At 53.7% G+C, this 27,250-nt stretch overlaps 1 protein-coding gene across 1 annotated transcript; it reads right to left on the reverse strand.

Annotated features, from left to right (window-relative positions):
• Window positions 1-25,893, reverse strand: GPI (glucose-6-phosphate isomerase). The gene is made up of 18 exons (XM_042968114.1): window positions 25,688-25,893; window positions 24,556-24,646; window positions 24,129-24,197; window positions 22,588-22,707; window positions 18,152-18,235; window positions 17,876-18,022; window positions 16,920-16,991; window positions 16,373-16,417; window positions 15,007-15,060; window positions 4,398-4,458; window positions 3,939-3,982; window positions 3,682-3,834; window positions 2,366-2,495; window positions 2,134-2,210; window positions 957-1,085; window positions 664-739; window positions 512-578; window positions 1-406 (listed from the first exon to the last, which is right to left on the reverse strand). Exons 1-18 carry the CDS (start codon window positions 25,807-25,809, stop codon window positions 271-273), a joined length of 1,677 nt encoding a protein of 558 aa, XP_042824048.1. The 5' UTR covers window positions 25,810-25,893; the 3' UTR covers window positions 1-270.
• Between the last annotated feature and the right edge of the window lie 1,357 nt (window positions 25,894-27,250).

Here is a 27,250-nt window from a genome sequence, read left to right on the forward strand (position 1 = left end):
TCCTTTGTGGCATCTTTATTTTTCTGATACATGAACAGGGTGAACACGGTCAGAAAAATCAGCTGCACTGAAACACTTCAGCCAGTCGTAAAACAGAGGGCACACAGACATGGAGGAGTGATGATAGCAATCCCAGACCAGCTTCCCCCAAAGGGCTTGTACTCCAAGCCTACAGCCAGAAGGTGCTCTGGGAAGGACTGTGCAGTACATCTCTGGTGAAGAGGGACAAAGGAGGACCAGTCACAATAGGGACTGCAGCCAGGCATGAGTTTATTGGCTTCTGGCCTCGCGCTCCTGCTTGATGAAGTTGATTAGCCCATTGGTGGAAGCGTCGTGAGAGGTCACTGGGCTACTGCCGTCAAGCTCAGGCTCGATTTTCTTGGCCAGCTGCTTTCCCAGCTCCACCCTGGCAGGACGATAAGAATAAGAGGAAGGTTCCAGCATCACCAGTGAAATCCGTAAGCCTGCCCACAGGCATTCTCCACCCTCCCCTTGAGGAGCAGCAACTCACCCCCACTGGTCAAAGCTGTTGATGTCCCAGATGATGCCCTGAACGAAGATCTTGTGCTCGTACATGGCTACAGAGGTGGCAGATGGGGCACATTAGGGCTCTACCAGCTTCATCCAACCTACCCCAGGCCAGGACCTTCCCCGCTCACTCACCAATCAAGGCTCCCAGAATGAATGGTGTGAGCTTGGTGAACACAATAGAGTTGGTTGGGCGATTTCCTTCAAAGACCTTCAGAAAACACCCAGGAATGTCCCCTGGTTAGTTGTGATTCCCAGATAACTTAAGAGGGGATGTACACCCTGTCCCACAGGTTGGGATGTGCAGATCTGTAAGGACAGCCCCTCCTACTGTGTAGGACAAGGCAGGCACGCTGTGAATCCTTGCCCTGGCCTCACAACTTTTATCCTTCCGACTCCAGGATGCCACCCACTTCAGAAGTCCTGACCTTGTGTGGCAACAGCTTCTCAAAGTCCTCTGGACTCTTTCCTGCGGCCTGCAGCTCCTTCCGGGCCTCCTCTGTCGACTTCCCCTTCATCAGGGCCTCAGTCTGGGCCAAAAAGTTGGCCATGAGGATCTGAGAAGAGAGACACCCAGTTCTGCCAAGAAGTACTGTCTGAGCTTCAGGCAGAGGGGCAAGACTGCCTGGCAATTCTCAGCTGGGGTAGTCCCAGCCTCGGTAGGTTGCCAGCCCCCAACGTAGAGCTCAATGGAAGTGAGAGGGGACAGCAGGTCCCATCTGATGACAGGGTAAAGTAGGTAATGACAATAACTACCCTTTCAGGAACACGCCTGACTTGCCGAGGACCCTGCTAAGAACTTTAGCAATAGCTATCTTGTAAGATTCTGAGGGGCAAAAGCATCCCCTCTCTTTCCTAGTTGAGCCTGTCTCCCCAAGTCAACGGTGCTGAATCACAGAGGTAGAGAGAGGAAGAATCAGAATTCAAACCCAGGTCTCTGACTCCAAAGCCTGTGCTCAGTTACCCATGCTACTCTGCACACCCAACATAAGGTGCACTCAATCCTCTTCAAAGCCAGTGTCAGGTCAGGTTAGGTACTGGATGGTTTTCCCATTTGCTGCTGTGGTAAGTAAGATCTTTGCCCCCGCCCCTGCTGTTGCACCTATGTAGGTTACAGGACATGGCAAAAGGGATCTTACAGATGGAATGAAGGTAACAGACGCTGAGATAGGGATAGGTGGGCCCAATGTAATCACATGGGCCCCAAAAAGTAGAAGAGGAAGGCAAATAAGTTGGTCAGAGAGAATCAACAGAGGAGGCAGGACAGAATCAAAGCTGGAGAGGGACTCCACCTACCACTCCTGGTTCTGAGACAGTGCCACAGGCCAAGGTGGCTTCTTGGAGCTGAGAATCATCCGCTAGCTGCCATCAAGGAAACTGGACCTTGGTCCACCCTGAGCAAAGACCCAGTAGAGCCTGCTGGACTTCAGATCCATTGAAACCAATATAAAAACCGGGTGTTGTTTTAAGCCATTACGATTGTGTAATTTGTTATGGCAGAAACAGAAAACTAGTATAACTGCCAACCAATGCATCAGCTCTTTAACAGTTTGGGTGTAATGTGAGCCTGACAAAGTGTGAGGAGAGGCTGGATGGGGCTCTTACCTTGTGATGCAAACCCTTCCTTATTGGGTGCTGGGTCTGGACTGGGATGAGGAAGTCACAAGGTATCATCTTGGTGCCTGTAAGAGGGCACAGCGGTCACCCAAGCTCCTACCCTAGCCCATGGGGGCCACCCACGTGGCTGATAGGAGAGTGTTGACCTCAGGGAGAAGTCTCTGCCAGGGGGCCCTCCCCCTCCCGAGCAGCACCCCTGCCCAAGCCAGATGGGCCCTACCTTGGTGGATAAGCTGGTAGAAGGCATGCTGGCCATTGGTCCCTGGCTCCCCCCACACAATGGGGCCCGTCTGGTGGTCCACACGAGTGCCGGACTTGGTGATGTACTTCCCATTGGACTCCATGTCACCCTGGAACAGGGACAGAAACCCAGCCCTCTATCTGCAAGTCTTCTTTTCTTCATGCGCCATGCCCAAATCCTGCCTGAGATGCACCGAGTATACCTGCCCTGCCCTGTGGGTTATCATCAGGCATGTTCCTTTCATCGCCCCTCAAGGACACAGGCTCGTGGCTTTCTGGCTTAGAGCACTGCGGGAAGGTAAAGGTGGGGATGGAGGTCTAAGGAGGACCTCCCTATGAGCAGAAACCAGTCACAGTATATTTAATTGATGTATTTCTTTTTAAATTATTTATTAAAAAAACATTTTTCTTAATATATATTTGTTTTTGAGAGAGAGCACGCAAGCTGGGGGGGGAGCAGAAAGAGAGGGAGATACAGGATCCGAAGCAGGCACCAGGCTCTGAGCCCAACGCAGGGCTCGAACCCATGGACCACAAGATCATGACCTGAGATGAAATCGGACGCTTAACCAACTGAGCCACCCAAGTGCCCCTCAAGTTTATTCATTTAGGTGATCTCTACACTCAGTGTGGGGCTCGAGCTCATGACCCTGAAATCAAGAGTTGCGTACTCTTCCAACCAAGCCAGTCAGGTGCCCCTCTTTAACTGTTGCCTTAAGGAAAGGCTGGCTGAGGTCCAGGGTGTACAGCCTTTGAGGTCTGTCACCTCAACTAGATGCTGGACTGTGGGGAGCCCTGAAAAGAGGCCCCCTGAAAGAGAATCTGGACCAGGAGAGATGCTGTTTGGTCCCTGGGGGCCCTGGAGATTCGAGGGGGTACAGAAGGCTGTGAGTAGCCCAAAGAGGCACCACAGACTGGGTGTGAGTTGCTTTTCTAGAGGGACAAAAGCAGTGCAAGCCATAAGAGTCCTGGCCGATGGCCCCCACCCTATCGCAGGCACACAGTGATGGCCAAGGAAGAAATGACCGAGCTGAGACCCATGCCCTAGCCAAGCCAGGGTCTGACTGGCCACCATGATAATCAGTCATGCCCCTCTATGGTCGTCAAACTTGGCTAACACTCAGATCAAACAGACCCTGGTAACAAAGAGTCATCCTGAGACTGAGAACAGAGGTGGGCCTTGGCTATACCCAAGGGCAGTGGGGGAGAAAAGCCCCTGGAGGGGCAAGAACCTGGGCTCATGGGCCTCCCAGTCCCCCCACAGGCTGACCCAAGACCTGGCCTGGCAGCTGGTACCTGCTGGAAGTAGGCGGCAAAGCGGTGCAGGTACTGGTCATAGGGTAGCATGGCCTGCGTCTCACACCCAAAGCAGTTGATGTACCAGATGCCCAGCAGAGCCAGCAGGACAGGGGCGTTCTTCTCCAGGGGTGTCGTACGGAAGTGCTGGTCCTGAAACAAGAGCAGGGTCAGTGAGAGCCGAGCAGCTGCCCAGGAGGAGAGGGAGCCGGAGCAACTACAGGTCTCTGGCAGAGAACACGAGCCTCAGCACTTACCATCCAGTGAGCCCCTGAGAGCAGCTGCTCGAAGTTGTCAAATCCTGCGACACAAAAGCAGCGTCAACAGAAATGGTCATGCCCAGTGCCCTTCTGGCAGGGGACACAGCTTCTTCTGGACCCAAGGAAAGGCTGAGGTGCAGCCAGAAGAAAAAGGACCTGGGAAGACTTGGGCCTACAGAAAGTCTTTCTAATCAGAGTCTGCCCTCAGGGCAAAGGCAGACCTAACTTCATCCACCAGGGGAAATGGCAGGAGGGCAGTTGTGAGGGACAGAGATCAAGGCCAACCTGCAAACCCAAGAGAAAAAAGGCCTGCTGTCCTGACCCGAAAGAAATGTTCCAGTCAAGGGGAGAGAGGCCAGCATCCTCTGTGGGTCAGGAAGGTGTTCAGGGACATGAGACCCCCACTCCTGACCTCAGACTACAATATCATCTCCCAAGACTAAAACAAACACTCACCCACGTGCAGTGCAATGGAGAGTCCAATGGCTGACCACAGCGAGTAGCGTCCTCCTACCCACTAGGAGAGACAGGAAAAGGTGCTGAACGAGGGATGGCGCACCCCGCCCCCCCTCCCTCCTGCCACAAAACTTGCCCCCTGAAAGCAAGGCTCTTCCACAGGTGCAGCATGGAGGGCCAGGCCCAACCCACCTCTGGGAAGCAAGACAGCAGGCCAGGCGCTGGCAACTCTTTGTGCTGACCAACAGGACAGACTACGCGTGGGACCGATCAGAGCCACAAGACCCAACCGGAGACCTTACCATGGCTGGCCCTGTCTCCTCAGACACAGAGAGACCCGGCGCACCTCGGACCTGCGCCAGGCCCGGCCTTCTCCTCCGATAGACCCAGCGCCTCATACCTGCACCAGGCCTGGCCGCCTCCTCCTCCGACAGACCCGGCGGCTCATACCTGGTACCAGGCCCCATCTCCTCAGACAGACCCACAGACCCAGTGCCTCCTACCTGCGCCAGGCCTGGTCTCCTCAGACACAGACAGATCCAGCACATCGTACTTGGTGCCAGGCCCCACTTCCTCAGACACCAACAGACCAGCATCTCATACCTTGCCGGGTCTAGCCCCTCAGACACTGACAGAGCCAGTGCTGCATACCTGTGCCCGAGCCTCTTCGAATACTGACAGACCCAGCACCTCATACCTATGTCACGCCCGGCCGCCTCAGGCACTGACAGACCCAGAGCTCATACCCGTGTTTGGTCATGTCTCGGGAGACACTGACAGACCCAATGCCTCACACCTGTGCCAGGCCTATTCAAATACCGACAGACCCAGCCCTTCATACCTGTGCCAGGCTCTACCTCCTCACACTCTGACAGACCCAGCACCTCATACCTGTGCCAGGTCCTGCTTCCTCAGACACTGACCGACCTAGTATCCCATACCTGTATCCAGCCTCTCTGAACAGTGACAGACCCAACATCTTGTACCTGTGGCGAGCCCACCTACCTGGACACTAACGGGTCAGAATCTCATACCAGTACCCGGCTTGGCCTCCTTCGGCAGTGACAGACCCAGCGCCTCCTACCTGTGCCAGGCCCTGCATCCTCAGACGAACAGACCCGATGCCTCCTACCTGTGCCCAAGCACACTTCCTTGAACACTGAAAGATCCAACGCTACCTGGCCTTGGCCCTGCCTCCTCAGATACTAATATGCCTGGGCTTGGCCTTGCCCCTTCTGATACTGACAGACCCAGTGCCTCACATCCAAGCCTAGGGCTGCCTCCGGGGACAGTGACGGGCCCAGAGCTCATACCTGATCGTAGTCTCAGCCCCAAGACATACACAGGCCTACCATTCACACTTGCAGATTCCACTCTGTATCTTCCTGACACATTCACGTCTTCTTAACAGCTATTTATAGAACACCTACCACATAGCTAGCACAGGCAACAGAAGCAGCCCACTGGGGCTCCCCAGATGTGTAAATGAAATAATCGTGCCAATAAATGTGAACTGAGATGTAAGTGCTTGGGAGAAAGGAAATACACCAGTGAAACCAATTATGAAAGGAACCTGAGGAGTGCCTGAGCTTGAGCTTGGATCTAAGGAATGAGCAGGCATTACCCAGGAAAGCACTGAGTGGGGAGAAGCATTCCAGCAGCCAGCACAGCACAGGCAAAGGTCCTATGGCTAGAGCAGCCTTTCTCAATAGTGAGAGAGTTAAGCCCCACAGAAAATACTTTCAGTGACTTCACTTCTCAACTGTCCCAAGGATGGTCCAAGGCTAGTACTCTCCTAGAAGCAAAGAAGAGATGCTGATTCATTACATCCCCTGGATGCTTTGGGGCATTAGGGCTTAATTCTCTATTGGAGGCCCATTGAGACAGGCTGGGCAAGAGAAGCACAGCACATTCTAGATGAAAGAAGCAGCGGAGCTGGAGGGTAGAAGCTGAGAGGCAACGCCGGAGAATGAAGCAGGGAATGCCAGGGGTCATCAGGAACGTGACAGTACTGTGGATGGGGGTGCAGAGGACTGATTCAGGAACTTCAATCAAATAGGGTGAATTGAGAGAATGAGAGAATCAAGTGCAGCCCAGAGGTTTTTGGCCTGGGTAGTGAGATGAACAGGGAGGCCCTTCACCTGGAAACAGTCCAGGTTTGGGGAAACCTTACCTGACAGACACCGTCCCAGGGGCCAAACCATGCATGACGTGGGCTCTCAGATCTCACCGAACAGACTCAATTCTAGAAAGCAGACTGCCAAGCCGCTGATTTTGGCTGAGCCAGGTCATCAGACCTCACTTTTGGGAGCCAGGCAATGCCAGTGTCTGACTTGAGCCTCTAAGACCTCCACCTACAGGACACAGTCTCTAGAACTCACGTTCGCTGCAGCGGCTCTTTCAGATCACACCTTATAGCTCCTCAGTCAGTTCTATGCCCCTCCCACAACAAACCTCACTTTATCTTACTAGTTACAATTCTATTATTTCCCTCACCTGAGTAACTCAGACCCCAGTGCTATAGACCACACCCTGGACTGGCTACAGATCCTCATGCCTCTGCAATACCATGAGCTCTGCCTATCGTGCCTGACCGGGGTACTGAGAACAGGAAGCTGCCCTGGCCAAGGCATTCCATCTGTCCTACCTGATCCTAAGGGTCCCCAGGCAGACCCAGGCACACATACCTACGATGACTCTGGCTTTCCCTTGAGGGCGGCCCATGCTACCCAAACCATGCCTGATCCTACCACCGAGGACCCCACCTGCACCTGACCCATATTCTCAGGCCTCACCAGCCACATCAGTTATGCATTCCTGGGCTAGAGCCTGCCTTCTCATTTCACCTAACAAGCCCAGGGATGCCAACTCATACCTGAATCCAGGTGACAAGAACCCCCCTAAGATCACACTTATGTACCTCTGCCCACATGACTCGGGATCCATGGACTCACGACACTGCATGGATGCAGTGGCTTCGCCTGTGAGGTAGCTCTGCCTACCTGTGTCCCGCCCCAGTACCTCATACTACAGGGTCACACACCTGTCAGAGACTGGCTCCAGAAAGCTCAGCGGGTGTACCCAGCTCCACGTATCTGCCTGACCCCCCACATCTCAGATGACAGACTCGGGCGTACTTCCCTGCGCCCAGCTCAGACTCCTCACACTTTCCTGAGAGACTCAGCTCTGTCTAAACAGGCCTGACCTCAACTCCCAGGCCCAACTTGAGAAACCCAGCTCCATTATCCCTTGTCTGACATGGATCTCGGCATCTTGCAGATCCGACATTAGCAGCCACTGCTTGACCTGGCAACAACCGCTCACTGAGGAGCCTCAGACCTCATCAGACACAAGTATCTCTGTGTATACCAGTGCTCTAGAGACCCACCCCACCCCACTCCCCCCCACCCGGCCCTGAGATGTGGCTCTCCCTCCCTGTGACTAACCCATGCTCTCCAAGCCTCCCCTCTAACTAAAACCTGGGCCAGCACACCTAAGCCAGAGCCACGTCCCAAGGACTTCACCAACAAGACTCAAGTGTAGATCTCTGGCTCCAAAGTCCATGCTTGAGAGAGCCACATCTACCTACTCTCGTCTAACTTAGGGCTTACAGACTTCCCTCGAACCCCACAGTGTCTGTCTACCTAAAGACCCCAGTGCTGTGGGACTCGCCTGTGGCCACTCCACCCACCCAGGCTTAACCTTCTTCAGGTCCCCCCCACAAAGATCCAAGGGTACATGCCTTTGCCTGAATCCAACACCTGAAAGTCAACTCTACCTCCCTCACCTCCCTCCTCAGACCACACCTGACAGGCCAGCTCCACCTACCTTTGCTTGATCTTGGGTCCTGAGACCACACCTGGCAGGGCAGGTCTGCCTACTTTACGTGCCTGTGGCTCTTACGCTGCAGTGGGTGGGCCAGCTCTACCTACCTTCTACGACCCTGGCTCCTTATACTGTACCTAGCAGGCCAATTCTGCCTACCTGTGCTTGACCTTTAGCTCCTCAGACCATATCTGGTGGGCCACTTCTACCTACCTGTGCATGACTCTGGTCTTTAGATCACACCTGGAGGGCGATTTCTACCTACCTGTGCTCGACTCTGGGTCCTCAGACCACACCTGGCAGACCAGATCTGCCTACCTTACATGCCCCTGAGTCCATACATAGACCATACCTGGCTGGCCACTTCTACCTACCTGTCTCTGACCCCAGCTCCTCTAACCTGCCAGGCCAGCTCTGCCTACCTGTGCTTAACCTTGGCTCCTCAGACCGCACCTGGTGGTCGTTCTACGTACCTATGCTTGGCCCGGGCTCCTCAAACCTGACCTGGCAAGCCAGATCTGCCTACCTGTGTTTGACCCCAGTTCTTCACACTTAAGCTGACAGGCTAGTTCAACCTACTCGTGCCTGACCTTGACACCTTAGACCATACCTGGTGGGCCAGTTCTACCTACCTGTGCTTAATTAACACTGGCTCCTCAGACCTCACCTGGCAAACCAGATCTGCCTTCCTGTGTTGGACCCCAGTTCTTCAGACTTGACCTGACAGGCCAGTTCTACCTACCTGTGCTTGACCCTGAATCCTTAAGACCAATGGCTAGTTCCACCTACCTGTACTTTACCCCAGATCCTCAGATCTCACCTGGTGGACCAATTCTACCTACCCATGCTTGACTTTGGCTCCTCAGGCCACAAATGATAGTGCAATTCTACCTACCTATACTTGACCCTCGTTCCACAGACGTGACCCGCAAGCCAAATCCGCCTACCTGTGCTTGACCTCAGTTCCTCAGACTTCACCTGATATGCCAATTCTACCTACCTGTCCTTGACCCTGGCTCCTCAGACCATACCTGGTGGGCCAATTCTACCTACCTATGCTTGACTTTGGCTCCTCAGACCACTACACTGTCGTGTAGTTCTACCTACCTATATTTGACCCTGGTTCCTCAGACCTCACCCGGCAAACCAAATCTGCCTACCTGTACTTGACTCCAGTGCCTCAAACTTTACCTGACAGACCAGTCCTACCTACCTATGCTTAACCTGGGCTCCTCAGATCGTATCCTGGTTCCTCAGACCTCACCTGCTGGGCCAGCTCTGCCTACCTGTGTTTGACCTTGGCTCCTCCAACTGGCCCTTGGTGGGCCAGTTCTACCTACCTATGCTTGACTCTGGCTCCTCAGACCACAAATGACAGCGCAGTTCTACCTACCTATACTTGACCCTGATTCCACAGACCTGACCTGGCAAGCCAAATCTACCTACCTGTGCTTGACCTCAGTTCCTCAGACCTCACCTGATATGCCAGTTCTACCTACCTGTCCTTGACCCTGGCTCCTCAGACCATACCCGGCGGGCCAATTCTACCTACCTATGTTTGACTTTGGCTCCTGAGATCATACCCTGGTTCCTCAGACCTCACCTGCTGGGCCAGCTCTGCCTGCCTGTGTTTGATCTTGGCTCCTCCAACAACCCTTGGTGGACCAGTTCTACCTACCTGTGCTTGACCTTGGCTCTTCAGACCATACCTGGTAGGCCAGTTCTACCTATCTGTGCGTGACCCTGGTTCCTCAGATCTCATCCGATAGGCCAATTCTACCTACCTTTGCTTGATCGTGGCTCCTCAGATCATACCTGGCGGTCTAGTTTTACTTACCTGTGCTTGACCTTGGCTCCTCATACCTCACCTGGCAAGTCAGATCTGCCTACCTGTGCTTGACCCTGGTTCCTCAGACTTCACCTGATAAGCCAGTTCTACCTACCTTTGCTTGACCCTGGCTCCTCAGACCATACCTGGTGGGTCAGTTCTACCCATCTGTGCTTGGCCCTGGTTCCTCAGACCTCACCTGGCAAGTCAGATCTGCCTACCTGTGCTTGACCTCAGTTCCTCAGACTTCACCTGATAGGCCAGTTTTACCTACCTATGCTTGACCTTGGCTCCTCAGATCGTACCTGGCGGTGTTACCCGTGCTTAACCCTGGTTCCTCAGACTGCACCTGGTAAGCTAGTTCTACCTACCTGTGCTTGACCCTGGCTCCTCAGACCTCACCTGGCAAGGAAGATCTGCCTACCTGTGCTTGACCTCAGTTCCTCAGACTTCACCTCATAGGCCAGTTCTGCCTACCTGTGCTTGACTCCAGTTCCTCAGACTGCTTGATATACCAGTTCTACCTACCTGTGTTTGACCCTGCTTCTTCAGACCTCACCTGGCAAGCCAGATCTGCCTACCTGTGCCTGACCTAGGCTCCTCAGATCATACCTGGTGGTCTAGTTTTATTTACCTGTGCTTGACCCTGGCTCCTCAGACCATACCTGGTGGACCAGTTCTACCCACCTATGGTTGATCCTGGTTCCTCAGACCTCACATGCCAGGCAAGCTCTGCCTACCTGTGCTTGATCTTGGCTCCTCCAACCACCCTTTGTGGACCAGTTCTACCTACCTGTGCTTGACCTTGGCTCCTCAGATCATACCCGGCAGGCCAATTCTACCTACCTGTGCTTGACCCTGGCTCCTCAGACCTCACCTGGCAAGCCAAATCTGCCTACCTGTGCTTGACTCCAGTTCCTCAGACTTCACCTGATAGGCCAGTCCTACCTACCTTTGCTTGACCTTGGCTTCTCAGATCATACCTGGCGGTTTTACTTACCTGTGCCTGACTCTGACTCCTCAGACCATACGTGGTGGACCTATGGTTGACCCTGGTTCCTCACACCTCACCTGCCAGACCAGCTCTTCCTACCTGTGTTTCACATTGGTTCCTCAGACTTCACCTTGGTGAGCCCGTTCTACCTACCTGGGCTTGACCCTGGCTTCTCAGACCATACCTGGTGGGCCCGTTTTGCCTACCTGTGCTTGACCCCTGGGTCCTCAGACCTCACCTGGTGGGCTGGATCTGCCTACCAGTGCTGGACCCTGGCTCTTCGGACCACACCTGGCAGTGCAATTCTACCTACCTGTGCTTGCTTCTGAGACTGTACCTAGTGGGCTAGCTCCGCCTACCTATACCTCATCTCCGTTGCTCACATCTCACCTAAGACATTCGGTTCTTCCCAGGGCTGGACTGTGACTTATTAGAACTCACTGGACAGATTGAGTGTTGTGAACCTGCCCTAATCTTGGCTCCACACACCTTACCTGATAAACCCTGCTGTACTCACCTGTGCTGAACTATACTGACAGTCCCAAGGATACAAACCTGTGCCATTTACAGACTCCGTAGACCCTTCCTGAGAAACTCAATTCCATATACCTGTACCTGGCCACAACTCGTCAATCTTGCAAAATAATTCTACAAGATAGGCAGAGATGCAGTTCTGTCTGCTGATCTTGACCTTACCTAGGAGATCCAGATCTAGTCACTCGTACCCAATCCTGGTTCCTGAGATCTCACCTGAGAGACTGAGCCCTGTCCTCCTGACTTCACTTCATATCCTCAGAGATCATCTAAGAGATACAGTTCTTTCTACATACGCCTAACACCAGCTCCTCAGGCCTCGCCTGACAGATCTCGTCTACCGACGTATGCCTAAACTCAATGGTGAGACAGAGTTGAATGAACCTAACCATGGCTTTTCAGGTCAATCTACCTCTGCTTGCCTTTGGTTTCATAGATATTACCTGAAAAACTCAGCTCTACCCACCTGTGCTTGACCCCAGCTCCTCAGATTCAGAATACTAACCAGAGCCTGACCTCAGCATTCAGACCTTACTTGGCAGAAACCCAAAGTACAAACCTGTATCTCACCTCAACTCTTCAAGCCCCACCTGACACAGACCTGTTCTACATACCTGAGCCAGACCCAGAATTCATGGATGCAGTTCCCCTTCCCCTTCCTTTTGCCTGACTCCAGCTTTTCAGTCTTTTCCCAGGGGACCCAGGACCACCTCTAGGATCACCGAGTTGTGCACGACCAGAACTGCTGGATATCACCTGAGGACATAGCTCTGACCTGGACCTGACCATGGATTTCTAGTCCTCACTTGTCAGACTTTGCTCTCTCTGCCCTTTTCCGGCTCCAGTGTCCTTACCTGAGCAACCCGCTTCTACCTCTATGTGCCAAATCTTGGCTCCTCAGGCCTCCCTAAGAAACCTGCCTAGTTATACACACCTTGTCTGACTCTAGCTCCTGAGACCTCAGACAGATGTGGCTCTACAGACCGCCCCTGGCCGACTCCACTGTACAAACTTAATCCGAACAGGTATTTCTCTCAGACGGGACAAATTCCTGGCTGCTTACCTGGGCCTGAGGGAGGACCGGTGAGAGCCCCTTGGTGCCTGAGTGACTTGGGCCTCAGACCTCACACCCTATAGACGTGGGTCTCTAGACCTGTGTCTGCCACGAGCCTCTCAAACTATACCTTACCAACACGGCTCCTGTATCTTTTTCACATGCCCCAACTCCCCAGTCCTCACCTTTTATAACTTGCTCTATTCCCAACCTTCCCTCTCTGGGTCCCTCAAACCCCACCCCAGCCAGAACCCAGTGCCAGAACCTTGGCTGGTTGTGGATCCGCGAAGGCCTCTGCAACCCCTGAGCTCTGCTTATCACACCTGGTCAGGATGCCGAGAGCCAGGTGGCTGATGTGGCTCAGGGGGCTTACGTGTATTTGCCTAATTCTGAGTTTTAATCACCTCATTTGAGTGAGCACACACCCATGACCTGATGCTCACTTTGCAGAACCAGTCAAGAGAGACCGCGATGTATATGACTGTCCTATGCCAGGGACTTCACTTCACAGATCCAGGTTAAAGTACCTGTACATGACTTTGGTTTCTCAGACCTCACTTGATAGAACCATCTGTAAATACTGGTGTCTTTTCCAGAATTCATAGACCTCATCAGTACCTTTACCTGTCCTTGCTCCTCCTCGGAACTCACCTGTACCTGTCCTGGCTCCTCTTCAGACCCCACCAGTCAAAGTTAGCTCTCCAATGTATGCGGACTCTGGCTGAGCCGCTGAGCCCTGAAAAACCCCACTATTTACCATCGTACCTCTGCCTGATCCCGACACGAGGCTACCCCATGACTGACCCTAAATGACCAGGCTCACCACTTATATGTCCCCCTGCCAGACTGGACTCTTCTGATCTTACCTCAAAGCCAGTACAAAATCCCCTATGTCTGTCCTGACCCTCTATCTCACCTGAGACATACTAGGCTCCAGAAATTTCACCTGTCCCTGGCTCCTCAGGTGACACCTCTTGATTCAAAATAATATACATCCTTAGTGACCCAGGCAGGTCCCTCTTGCAGCCACTGTGTATGTGGTATGCGTGGCCTGGCCCAGGAGGCCTTCATTGGGCCCACCTCGGTCACTCAGGCCACACTGCCCAGCCCCAGCCCCATGCCTTACCCCAGGCCTTACCTGGAGACCTGCGCCTCTCCCTAAGCCACACCCCCCTTCATCTCTGCACGCTGGACTGTTACGGCCAGTGAAAACCCACAGAGGGGTGACTGGCAGGCCACTCGTTCCTGACCACCTCCTGTTCAGGCTCCAGATCCCGGGAAAGAGGTAGAAGGCGCCTCCCCTACTTTATCAGACATGCAACATGTTAGAAGCTGCACAGTCTCTCTCGACCGGGGTTCCTCATCTGAGCCACAGGATGCAGAAAATGATCTGAGTGACTCTTCTCAATTCTTCCAAGGATGGTACATAATTAGTCCCATTCTAGAAAGAAGTTAACTCATTACACACAACAGATGCCTTAGGGCCTTAGGGCTTCATTTTCTCCCAGACTCCGAGGCCTTCAGAGCTTTCAAAGGAGATCACATCTGTGGATGCGGCCACCGAGCAAACAGCTCCCAGTCTAAAGGCCTGCAAACAGCCCCAGTGGGAAAACTCCCATTGGATGACACCCTCTTTGGTGTGCCTGCCACGGTCACGTGTTAGAACAGCGCCTGCTGCATTCACAGCACCCACACTGCGCCCTGCACCCCAAGCCTCCCCTGCATTCCACAGCCAGAGCCCTTCTCCCACCAGGGCCACGCTCAGGCAAGCCGCAAGGATAGGTCCCGCTCACTGTTTGGCACCAGCTGTGGCCATAGCTGAGATGAGTCCCTGACCACCTGCTGCTAGGGCTGCTCAGGCGAGGTTTGTTCTGCAGGCTGCCTGACAAGGCTCCGTGCAGGCCCCAGGCCTGGCACCTCCTCTCTGCCATCTGCCGGCTGTTCCCACCCCTCCGGAGCAGGCCTGCCCAGTCACACCTCCTGCCTCACCCTGCCCCTTGGCCTTTACAGATTGCAGCTGCAGTTCAGAAAAAGGTCAACACTGAGAATAACTCACAACCTCAAGTTTAGTGAAGGGGGTAAGGGTGGCTCCAGTTACCCCACGGTGGGGGCCGCTGGCAGGCACCCAGGGGAATGTCATCTTGGCCTTGCAAGCTCAGCCCGCCCTCAGTGGAAGTGGAGCCCTCATCCTCACTGGGCTGCTCCTGCCCCATAAGCCTCTCTGAGGGCCTCTCGGCCATTTCCCAAAGCTAGGCATGCAGCAGGTGCTCAATAACTGTTGACCTGACCTCATAGGCCCCTCATGTGTGTCTCAGTGGTCACGCCTGGCAAAGGACACATAATTCACCCAGCACAAGGAAGTGTCTTTACTTACATCCCAGAACTCGAACATGTTTTGAGGGTCAATCCCAAACTCCTTCACTTTAGTCTAAAAGGGGCAAAGGGAAAGAAAGAAGGAAGCCTACATTAGCTGGAGGAGACCAGGAGCTCCTGGGTGCCAGGCGTCATGCCACTCAAGCTGCGGGCAGATGGGGCAGGGCTGGACTAGCGGAGTAGCCGGTCAATGACGGGCAGGAACCAGCAGATTTCACCCCTAGAACTGGACACAAGGCCGGCTCATACCCAGAAACAGCTGCAGCCTGGTGTCCGTGAAGCCCTCCTGTGGCGGGAGGCCACACACCCAGTGCGGGGACCTGGCCCACACACTGCCCTGCAAGACCCGCCTCCTGGACCTGTTGAGGTGCAGACACCAACCCATATGGGAAACTGAGCCCAGGGCGGGAACCCAAGAGGGGCAGGGGCCACCTCCCAGGCCAGGTGTCACACAGCCAGGATACCTGTCCAGCCCCTTCCAGTATCTGAGATGGTGACCCTTCCCCAGAAAGCCTTTAGGAGATGGCCAACCCTGTTCCTCAGGTGCTTGGTCCCCTGTGCACAGAGGGTCAGCAACCCTAGTCAGACAGGAGGAGATGACCCTATCGACCAGTCTCCACTCTGCCGGCAGAAGGCAGACAGTGGTGCTCTGGTCAGCCAGTGTTAAGAAGTGCTCCTGCCTCCCCTGTGGGTAGGGCAGCCCTGGAGGCAGGGGTGCGAGTCAGATATGAGGGGCAGAGGAAGTGGGGGGAACGGTTAGGAAAACCTATGTGCTTCCAGCTCTGAGACATAGCCTAGTACAAAGCCCACCAGACAGCAAGTGCCCACGAGGTTTGTTACTCCTGGCACACAGCCCCACCCCCCCACCTCGCACAGCCCCGGGTCAGGCAGAGTGTAAGAACTGGCAGGCAGGAGACCGGTGTTCTAATCCCAGCTTCACTGACTCATGCAGTCACTGGGCAAAAATCCTTCACCGGGGCTTAATGTTCTTATATAAGAAATGGGATGCACCCTCCACCCCTACCCTGCACATCCCACGTGGGGACAGACCAGGGGCAGGGTGGCAGAGGCCAAAGGAGATCATGTGTGTGGAGCGTTCTGGATTTCAGCCAGGCGTCGGAGGTAGACAGGGTCAACGGGATCCCTCTTTGGAGCTGCACAGATGTGACAGCAGGACGCAGAAGGGGTGTTGTGCCGCTCACCTCCGTGACAGGCAACTGACCCCTTCTATCCCATCAGCCCAGCCAAGATCCCCAGACGTGCGAATCACATCTCAGCTTGAGTTTTCTGAAAGGCTGTGACCTTGATACCTTGACGTGGCTGGGCCCTCCCAGGGAGGAAGTCTGGGAGCCCACACGGGCACTTACCGTGTTGGTAGACAGGGCGACAAAGTGCTTCGCAACTGCAGAAGGCTACAAGAGACAGAGCCAGGTTACACCGAACTGAGTCCAGAGGCCGCCCAAGGGTAGTGAGCCTCCCACCCCTGGAGAAACTGAGGTCCTGGGTGGGACTCACTGCTCCCAGTCCTGGGCTCTAAGGCTGTTGGAGGAGCCCCACGTCAAGGTCAAGAGGAGAGAGGAGTTAGAGGCCCAGCCTACCTCGCAGGCACACAAGGCCGAGGGTCCCTCCCCTCTAAACCAATGAGTGTGGCCAGGGGTAGAGAAGGCCCTACAAGGCCAAGGGACCTTAAAGTGCCATCAGCTAGTCAGAGCAGGTTCTGGCACACTTGATACGTCTGGGACTGGGAAACGTCTTAACCAGAAAAGGTGGGCACCAAGAGAGGCTGCCTCCTGCTGCCAACGTCAGGAGAAATACGGCCACATGTAGCGTTAGGCTTGGCCACTCAGGTGGACAGGCAGGCCCACCCCGTCCTTCCCAGCCCACGCAGTGCCCACCACCCACCCCAGCACTCACATCCTTGGCAGACAGGAGAAACCACTCCTTCGCTGTCTCTGCATTCGTAATGGTCTCCTGGGTGGTAAAGGTCTACAGCCAGAAAGTACAGCAGTCAGCCCCCAGCTCAGGGTCGCTGTGACCCAGAGCCAGGGTTCAGTGGCAGAGGCCATGTGGGTGCCCAGTTATCACCAGGAGCAGTGACAGTCACTCCAACCTCTGCCCAACTGTCCACAAAGTCACAATGAGTGGTTCTGTCTGGGGCAGAGGCCTGGAAGTATTACCATGATCCTGTGATTCCAGGACTTCCCAACCAGATTAGATTGAGAAGAATCCTAGTGAAAGCCACATACACAGCCCCCATCCCACCCACACACACCACTCCTCCACCACAGGTCAAAGGCCAAAGCATCTTCCAGGAAAGGGGCAATGGCCACGCTGGGGGCTCCTTTGGCCCAGGCTAGGCTGTGATCTCAGAATCCAGATGGAATTCTTCATATTTTATGTGCACTGATGGGAGTAAACAGGGCACAAATGGCCACAAACAAAACCCAGGCTGGGCACAGATCCCACAGAAGAAGCAGATATGAAAGTTCTGGGGCGCCTGGATGCCTCAGTGGGTTAAGCGTCCAACTTCGGCTCAGGTCATGATCTCACAGTTTGTGAGTTCGATCCCCGCATCGGGCTCTGTGCTGACAGGGCAGAGCCTGGAGCCCGCTTTGAGTTCTGTGTCTCCCTCTCTCTCTCTCTCAAAAACAAACAAACAAATAAGCAAGCAAACAAGACGAAGGTTCTAACTGACCAGTTCGGGTTTCCATCAGGTAAACCGCATTTACCGCCTGACAAGAACAGTCTGAGCACAGCTTGCCAGACCTGATCCACGAAGCACGATGTGCTCAGGAGGGTCTACCCACCCCGCCCCACCCCCACCAACCACACACAGGGCTGGGGAGCCAGGCTGGGTCCAAGGCCCGTACCTTGGAGGCAATGATGAACAGGGAGGACTCGGGGTTCAGGGTGGCCAGAGTTTTGGCAATGTGGGTCCCATCGATGTTGGAGACAAACCAGACCCGGGGACCTCCTGAAGAATACGGCTTAAGGGCTTCAGTCACCATGAGGGGTCCCTGTGGGGAGATGCAGCATCAGAAAACAAGACTCAGGGCCTACAGAAGTGGGGAAAGCCAGGTCTCACCCTGGAAAAACCAAGACTCTGGGTGGGACCCCTCACCCCATCCCAAAGGAGTCCTTCTTACCAGGTCAGAGCCACCGATGCCGATGTTGATGACGTCCGTGATGGGCTTGCCTGAGTACCCCTTCCAGTCACCGCTTCGGACACGCTGGCACAGAGTGGGAGGTGTGTTCAGCCCAAACCTCCAAGTATAAAGTGCTGCTCAAAAGGATCCTCACATCTCAAGCCCAACGTCCAGACCCTCACAGGGTCCTACTGAGACCACACTGGCAAATCCCTGCCATACTCAACCCCCCAGCTAGACCCTATTTCATCATTAACAAAGTGGGGGACACCCCCATCTCAGTAACATTGTCAGAATTTGCCAAACGGGGGTGAACTCTCAGCAGAATCTAATGTATGAGAGACTGAGAGACGTGAAATGCCAACTACTGGGGCTGGTGCCAGGGACAGGACCATCAGACATGCAGCCAAGCTCCACACGGACCCCACCGATTCCTGTCTCCTGGTGTTTACAACACTGCATACCACCCCCAAGCTGAATAAGGGACCTGTGCACCCATCAGGTACATTAACCCATTAGTCGTGTTAAAGGAACCGCCTAGCTTCTTGGGTTTAGAAATTCCCAGCTTGTCTAGGCAACAACAGGGGCTAAAATTAAGAGATGGCTCTTTGGCAAAGATCAAATCTAGGGCACAGTGAGAAGGTGAAGCAGAGAGTGTGGCTATAAAATGCTTTGTTTAGATCTCAGAAGGAGCTAAAGTGGTAACACAGAAAACATTTTGGTCAAATATCCGGCTTCTGAGAAAACTGACTCTCAAAAACAATGATAGAAAAGGCCTTGTCTTGAAGATATCTGTAGGTATGGCTTTTGCCTGATGGAGTGAACCCCCCCTCAGTAAGCTTCATAGGAGACCCACAAAGACAACTGAAGTGTCAGAAACACTACTGGCTTGGACTGAAAGGGACAGAGACAGTACAAAAGGAAAAGAGGGCTTTAGATACCCACATTTTTTTTTCCCAACATTTATTTTTGAGAGAGAGAGAGAGAGAGAGAGTGAGCAAGCAGGGGAGGGGCAGAGAGAGAGGGAGACACAGAATCCAAAGCAGGCTCCAGGCTCTGACCGGTCAGTGCAGCGCCTGACGGTACGGCTCAAATTCACAGACCACAAATTCATGACCTGAGCCGGTATTGGAAGCTTAACCAACTGAGCCACTCAGGCATCCCTAGATACCCACGTTTCTATGGGCAGTAAGCAGGCTGAAAAACCTATGTAGCTGCAAACACAAACTACCTTTCAGGTAAAAAGAATGAATGAGGGCAAGGCCAAAATCCTTGAGAAATGATTCCTAGACCTTGAGTCCTAACCAAGCCAACCTCAAGTCTATGTCCTGCTGGATTTCAAAATGGTTTGGACCAATGACTCCTGTGTGCCTCCCATCTCCCCTCTCTTCGAACAGGAATTCTCCTGTATCAGATATCCTACACCTACCTCACCGTTGTGGGTTGGGTGTGTGCGGTGCAAATAAATTGTTTCTTTAATTCATATGTCTTCACATCAAAAGGAAGTATATCTGAGTTGCATTAAAGGAAATGCAGATACTGCTCGACCTCTACCTCATCCTGATGATGAGGTTCTGGACTTCCAGCTGATCTTGTAATGGGATACAGCCTTAGGAGAAAGTGAGTAGGGTGTTCTCCATGTGGAAGGAACATAATCACTGGGAGCCAGAAGGCAGACTGTGTAGCCAACTCCCAAGATCGCTCCCAGTGGTCCTCACCTCCTTGTGTTCACGTCCTTGTGTTGTCCCCTCCTCCTTTGATCAGAACTGACCTATACAACTAACACAGTCGTACAGGAATGAAAGATGTAATTTCACGTGCTAGCTCAAGGTACTAAAAGACCCTGAGGCACTCTGTCTTGCTCTCCCTTGGATCACTCACTTGGGGAAATCAGCTGCCTTGTCATGAGGACACTGCTGTACGGAGGTCCGCAAGGTGAGGAACTGAAGCCTCCCCAAAGCCAGCACTAATCGCGAGTGAGTCCTCTTGGATGCAGATCCTGCAGGCTCCACCAAGCCTTCAGATGAGCGCTAACCTTGGCCAGTATCTTGACTACAACCTTATGAGACCAGAAGCAGCCAGCACAGCCGCTGCAAATCCCGATCCACAGAAACGTCAATCGCGGTCTTCAGCTGCTAAGTTTTGGAGCAATTTATTATATACCAATAGAAAACTACTACATACATCTTTCCCCAAACCAGTAAGACCCAGCAACCTTTTTCTTTTTTAAAATAATAAGGCAACCAATTGTCATGGGAAGTTTTCCATCAATAAAAAAATAAAGTTCTTCGGCTTCTCAAGCCTCCCTCTCACCATTAAAGTTTTGTTACAATAAAGCATCCCAGGGGAGAAAACTTGTGTCTTTAATATGACTACGCACAGCCTTTCTTCCACCAGATGGGGTTTTACAACACATGCCAGTTTTGCAATTTCCATTTCCAACTTCATTGCACATCCTCAACAGCAGGGCAGGTCAAGGTAACCATAGCTCCCTAATATCTAATGGTGCCCGGGACCACAATATATAAACATATACTGATTTTACTAATTAGTTCATTGATAAATGGGCTCAGGCTGTTTGTGGTTTTTAATTTTTTTTTCATTTTTAAAGATTTTATTTTTAAGCAGTCTCTATGGCCAACGTGGGGGTCAAACTCACGACCCCAAGATCAAGAATCACACGCTCCACCGACTGAGCCAGCCAGGTGCCCTGAGCCCAGGTTGTTTGTGACTTTTGACACTATAATCAGGATCATGGCGAGCATCCTCAACCTGACCTTGGCAAACTTCTAACCTCGGCACAGCTATGGGGAGTGTTCCTCACCGTAGAATTGCTGCCACTCAGTAGCTTTTTTTGAACTATAAATACCCCATCAGTCTGAGTCAGGTATCCCACAGCCAGCTCTAAAGGAGTGCTTTCCTGGAAACAGCTTCCCGGACGGCCAGCGCCACACTCTCCACGCCGCAGGCCTGAGCACACACGCGCTCATCCGAAAGAGCACCAGCTTCTGACACGTGTCAGCTCTACCACTCACCCCTGATGGCTGGAAAGGCCCTTCCCTACACCCAAAGCCCATCATAAGTACCGACCGCACTATTAAGGAACACTGTGGAATCCAGAGTCTCATCAGGATGCCAACCCTTCCTCACCCCACAAAGTTCTACTCATTTGGCCAGGCCACCAGGACTGATGGCCAGATCACTCCTGCTGTCTGAGGTCTGAAATGGTTGGGAGCCAAAGCAAACAGACTTGGGCCAGTCACAGGTGGGGGTCACTGCTCCCAGGGACAAGCTGACCAGAGCCCAGACTATCACTCTCAGAGCACACACAGCCCATACATGCTATGTGCACGTGTGCATGCGCGCACATGCGCGCGCGCGCACACACACACACACACACACACACACACACACGTATACCACCCCTGTACCCCAGGCTTGAGGATGTGCTCTAATCCTTGCAGAATCAACCCTGGAACAGACACTAAGGCAACAGTGGTTGATGTGGGGAAATCTCTAGCTGATCTCTGAAGCAACATCTACACCCACCCACCACAGGAAAAGGAGGCACCATTATGTGGACAGAGGGACATGTCCTACTTATTTACAAGTATAAAAAAGCTGCAAAAAGTAGTTAAAAACGAACCCATGTGTATGTATACATGTGTACATACATGTTTCAAAGAAGAGAGAGATGTACGTATACACATAGCACACGCATAGGAAGCTTTCAGAAGATTTCACAGAAACTGCTATAAATGCTGCCTCTGGAGAGCAAGCTGGGGGCACGGTCAAGGAAATGTTAAAACATTGAATTTATCGTGGCACCTGGGTGGCTCAGCTGGTTGAGCATCCGACTTTGGCTCAGGTCATGATCTCACAGTTCATGAGTTCAAGCCCCGCATCGGGCTCTGTGCTGACAGCTCAGAGCCTGAAGCCTGCTTTGGTTTCTGTGTCTCCCTCTCTCTCTGCCCCTCCCCCACGTGCACACACTCTCTCTCAAAAATAAGCATGAAAAAAATAAAGTTAAAGTAAAAAACCATTCAATTTATCTAGTTCTAGATTAAAAAATAAGGGCATGTTGCTAAAGAGATTAGAAAAGCAAGTCTCTCTTCTACCTGCTCTACCTCCTCTCCTCTACCACCCCATCCCTTAGGGGCCTCAGTTTTCTTTTCGGATCTTTGTTCTGGCCAGACTGTCACCGTGAGCCCACAGGTGATTACAGTTCAGCAAAGAGGTTGCTCTGTGGCTGCCAGTGGTAGGTCCATCACAACAAGGGTAGAGCCCCCAGGCCAGCGAGCACACAGACCGCCTCCATGCGATGAGGCCTTGAGTTCTCTCCAAGCAGAATGGAGGGGCGGCCCATCAAGGTCCCCAGATTCTCAAACACATGCACACCCACGGCCAAGGGCAAGTCCAGCGCAGGAGCTGCTTACCTGGCAGAAAGACTTCATCTTCTCCAGGACCCTGTTGACCTCTGGCATCACATCCTTACCATCCACCAGAATGGGGGTGTTTGACCGGTTCCGCAAGGCCACATGCAGCACTGCGCGATCCTGGGGATGCAGTCAGCGTGTGAAGACCCCCACCCCCACCCCCAGCCCAGGGCAGCCACGCCCCCGGGGGGGCACGGTACAGCCTGGGTGAGGAGTCAGCCCAGCCCTTTCTCCACCGGACACGCACGCGAGCCCTGAGATGTGTTAGTACCACGGTTTTGTACTGAGAATCTACTGCGTGCTTATGGGTGTAGAGGCTACCCCGGGACCTGGAGGAGGCAGGCGTGTGCTGCTCCCCTTTGGCTACAGTCACAAGGGGAGGGAGACCAGGAAAAGCCCAGGGAGCCCCTCGGTGTTCAGAGCATGAAAAGCCAAGGAAAGAGGAACAGAGTGAGCAAAGGCAGAGAATGGGAACACAGGTGAGAGACACAGAGGACCAGGGGTCGTTAACCTTGTCTCACCTCCTCCGTGAGAGTACACGGTAGTTGCTGGCACCTTCTGAAAAGTACCCCCAGCCCCTTGGATGTGGAGCAAAGAAGGGACTCAAATGTCCCTCACCAAGCGGCCCCACCCCACCGACTGCCAGAAACCAAACCAAACCAAACTGTAGGCCCGTGACAGGTGCCAAGGAGCTGTCCTTGTCATGTGAGAGCAACAGTCCCATCAAGCTGAAGCCAGTAGAGGAGTCCTTGAAGGAAACAGCTCTATAGATCCTAGGTGGATAGGAAAGAGACGGTCTCTGGACTCCAACCCAAGGGGAGGTTCACTAAGGTGGAAGACATCATGCCACTCTACCCTCACCCTGCCCAACCTCACTCCTGTCTGACATTTATAAGAAGATGCACTCCTCCAGGAAGCCCTCCTTGACTGCAGCTTCCCTCAGCCTAGCCCAGCAGTGAGACAAGTTGAGTTTGAAACCTTGCTATCTCTTACAACGTCTTGGATAAGCGACTTGCCCTCTGAGCCTCAGATTCCTCTTGTGTGAAGGAGGATAATAACACTGTGAGAATAAGACTCTTAGCACTCAGTGATTATTATGCCTCCAGGCTTCCACAGCAATTCAGGAACAGGGCCCCCAAGGCCTGGCTGTATCTCTGCTTCCTACTTAATGCCTACCACTGAGGAGGTTGATCTTCTGTCCTAAGATTTCTCTTTTCATTAATAAAACTCAGAGCAAAGATAGACCAGAGTTAAGTTCTCTGAGCATGCCTTAAGAAGCCATCGCCCTGCAGGCTTGAGATGTGCTCTAGGCAGACAGCATTCCACCCTCACCAAGTCCAGACTGCCAGTCTTGGGGAAGATGCACCCCATGGCCCTGCAACCCACTCAAGGAAATAGGCTTTCAGGCTCCTTGTTAAGCAAAAACATTGCTGAAGAGCAGAGGTGAAGACACCGTGCGGTGCTCTCAGTCAGATGAACCCCAAAGGGAAGGAAGAGGCCCTGGAGGGTATGTAGAGTCGGCCATCCCCAGGCCAGCTCACCTCGGTGAAGTTGATCTTCTCGCCATTGAACATGCGCTCCCGGGCAGCCTCCACACCCCTGGACTTGGCCTGGGAAGAGAAGGTACTGAGGCCTGATCCACTCACACCGGCAACCAAGTGCCCAAGCCACCAAACTCTAGGCTTGATGCAGTCCCAGTGGGGCTGACAGACAGCTGCAGCCTGGTGCCCCCCACCCCACTGCCTGCGAAGGGTCTGCTCAGACACTGGCACCGAATCCCCTGGGACGCTGCTTAGAATCGGGGCGGGGGAGGGCAGGAGCTCAGAGCCCTGTGTCGGCACAGAGGCAGTGACTGAGGTCCGCTGAGGGAAGGAAATAAAATTGCTCAAGGACCTGTAGGCTCCCAGGACCCCGGTTCGCTTGCCATGCTGTGGGTCACAGGTCAAGCCCCCCACAGCAGAACATTACCAGGTCCACCAGCATCTGCATCACACTGTCGGTCACAAGGTTCTTTGAGTAATCCACCAGAATCCGCCCATGGTTGGTGTTCAGGGTCAAGCTGCAAAAAGATGGCAGAAGCCACTGACCACACCCTGTTTCTCAGGAGAGCCCATTCCCCGACCAGAGCTGCATCCACAAAATAACATTCTCCCTGAGCCACACCCCAAACAAGCCTCAGCTGCTCAGCACAGCGGTGCTGTCGCCTGTCTGCCCACCAGCACAGTGAATGGGGCCAACCTCACACAATGGGGCTGCAGACCCTTCCTGAGGAGCCATTCCTCTGCTAAAAACGGGAAGACAACGGCTGGGTGCACTGCCCCTGCCTACCCCGTGGAGTGACCATTCCCTCCTAGAGCTTCCACTCTGCGACTCAACTTAATCGGGAAAAGACTCAGAAGGCAGGGCTGGTCATGGGGCTTCCAGTCTGGAGCCACAGACCTCCCCTCCCCAACACACCTGCACCAGTCACCGGAGCACCCCGAGATTCCTGCCCCCCCCCAAGATTTCCTCCCACTGATTCCTTTCCATTTCCTGGTCATGCATAGGTCTGCACACCGAGCTTCCTTCGTAGAAATCATGCCTCCACATCTCCACCTTTCTCCGCGGCTCCCCGCAAATCCCCCAGACCCGCCCACCCACATCGCAAACCTCGGGGGTCCCCGTCCGTTCTGGGCCAGGAGCGGGGGGTTCAGGGGACAGCCCTCTCCCGCCTGCTGCGTCAGCTAGGGCCCCAGGCCACAACTGCGGAAGGAGCCCCTTCTCAAACGGCAGGCATTAGAGGTGGGGGGCGGGGACAGAAGGTGGAGAGAGATGCCCCTGCGGAGGGAGAACTGCGGAGGGGCCCGCTTCTCATGACTAAGCAGTCCGGCTCCGAGACCTCCGCGAGCCCCCAGGAACCTGCTTCAAGGAGGCTTCAAGGACAAACTGGGGCCTGGGCCTGGGCCCCGATCCGTGGCCGGGGTCGGCCGAGGACCCCCGGGGACCGCCGGCCCGACCGCCCCGGCCCCGGGCCCGCACACCGGACCCTATGTGCGGCGCCCTGTGCACGCGGATCCGGGTCCCGCACGTCCGCGCCCCGCCTGTGGCCCCGCGCGCGCACCTGAAGTGGTTAAAACGTTCCTTGTCCCCCTCGAAAAGGCGGCGCAAGTTGAGGTCAGAGCCGTGCTCGCGATACCATTGCTGCAGCTTCTGGAATTGCGGGTTCTGGGTGAGCGCGGCCATGGCGACAGCAGCGGGGTATTCGGACTGGGACGTGCTTGGAAGAGGAAGAGGGGGCGGGCGGCGCGCAGCTAGCGGAGGCACGGTGCGCGCAACCCCCTTTATGGCGCAGGCGCAGGCGCAGTGCCCGCCCCGCCCCACCCCGCTCCCCGCCCCGCTCCCCGCCCCGCTCCGCTCCGCTCCCCGGCTGTCAGCGCCCTCGGGGCGACCTTGGCAGTCACCGCTGCTCTGGGCCTCAGCTTGCCTCTCCCTGCAACAAGGCAGTCCCTTGGTCTGCCAGCCTATGCTTGGAAGTGACTGGGGTAAAGAGGCCGAGCTCCCCACCCCCACCCCCCCTGCTTCCTTCGTCCATTCATTCAATACCTTCCCAGGTAGTGTTCCCACTTCCCACTACGTCCCAGGTAGTGTTCCAGGTGTTGTAGATACATAAGTAATAAATACATATATGGTGGGTCATAGGCTGGTAAGTGCTACTTTGAAAAGGAAAGCTGGAAAGGGTGCTGGAAATTGGGGTTGCAATTTTGAATAGAATGGCCAAGGTTAATGACTAATGAGGTGACTTTTTGAGCAAAAGCCTGAAGAAGGTGAGGAAGCCAGCCACTTTAGATGTCTGGGGGGAAAGTGCTCAGGCAAAGGGAAGACCAACTGGAAAATTCCCCAGCGAGCACGCTTAGGTGTTTCAGAAGCGGAAGGAGGCACTTGTGGCTGGCGTGGTGTGAATGAAAGAAAAAGAAGTTGAGTTCAGAGAGGGAAGGAAAGCAAGAAGACCACAGAACTTACAAGACCTTGTGAAAACTTTGGTTTTCTGAGAGCGACAGGAAGCCATCGAAGGGATCTAAGCAGTGGAAAGACATCATTTGACATGTTTACAAATTACAGACCCACAAGGTAGCAGGAATGGAAATGAGGGTAACAGATTGGAGGCTACTGCAACAATACAGGCCAGGGATGAAGGTGACTTGGGTCAATGTGGTAGGAGTTGGGTATGGTGATCTAGACACACTGAAGAACTGAGAGACAGAAAATGAACAACCAAGGGTTACATCCACTTTTTAACCTGAGATCCTGGAAAAATGGAATTGTCATTGCATCTTGGGGAGATGAAAATTTGGGGGGGAAGATCACAAACGTTATTAGGCATCTTAAGTGTAGGTGTTACATTGGGTATTCATGACTGGAGTACCGGAAGAGAAGGTTCCAGCTGGAGGAAAGACTTGGGAGTCATTAGTGAATACATTGTATTTGAAGTCATGAGCCTAGATGAGAGTCTGGATGAAACAGAGTAAATACAGCCAGAGAGGACAAGAGATCCAAAAACTGGGTACTCAAACTGAGCTGCTCCATTGCCTGGTCCCCCTAGAAAGGCCAACCATCCAGGAATATGTCCTGTCCTGATGCCCCCCCCAGGCCTAGGTCTTCCTCCGGCCCACCTCCCAGCTCCATG

Source organism: Panthera tigris, chromosome E2 (genome assembly GCF_018350195.1).
Source record: "Panthera tigris isolate Pti1 chromosome E2, P.tigris_Pti1_mat1.1, whole genome shotgun sequence".
In the NCBI taxonomy this organism is placed as follows: Eukaryota; Metazoa; Chordata; class Mammalia; order Carnivora; family Felidae; genus Panthera; species Panthera tigris.

Bases quoted from the DNA above. Each gene is read 5' to 3' on its own strand.
- GPI (XM_042968114.1), bottom strand. From the start codon at position 25,809: ATGGCCGCGCTCACCCAGAACCCGCAATTCCAGAAGCTGCAGCAATGG. The intron at 22,708-24,128 runs GTGAGCTGGCCT...CTGCATCCCCAG, and splicing joins AGAAGATCAACTTCACCGAG to GATCGCGCAGTGCTGCATGT. The intron at 18,236-22,587 runs GTAAGCAGCTCC...ACTCTGTGCCAG, and splicing joins AGATGAAGTCTTTCTGCCAG to CGTGTCCGAAGCGGTGACTG.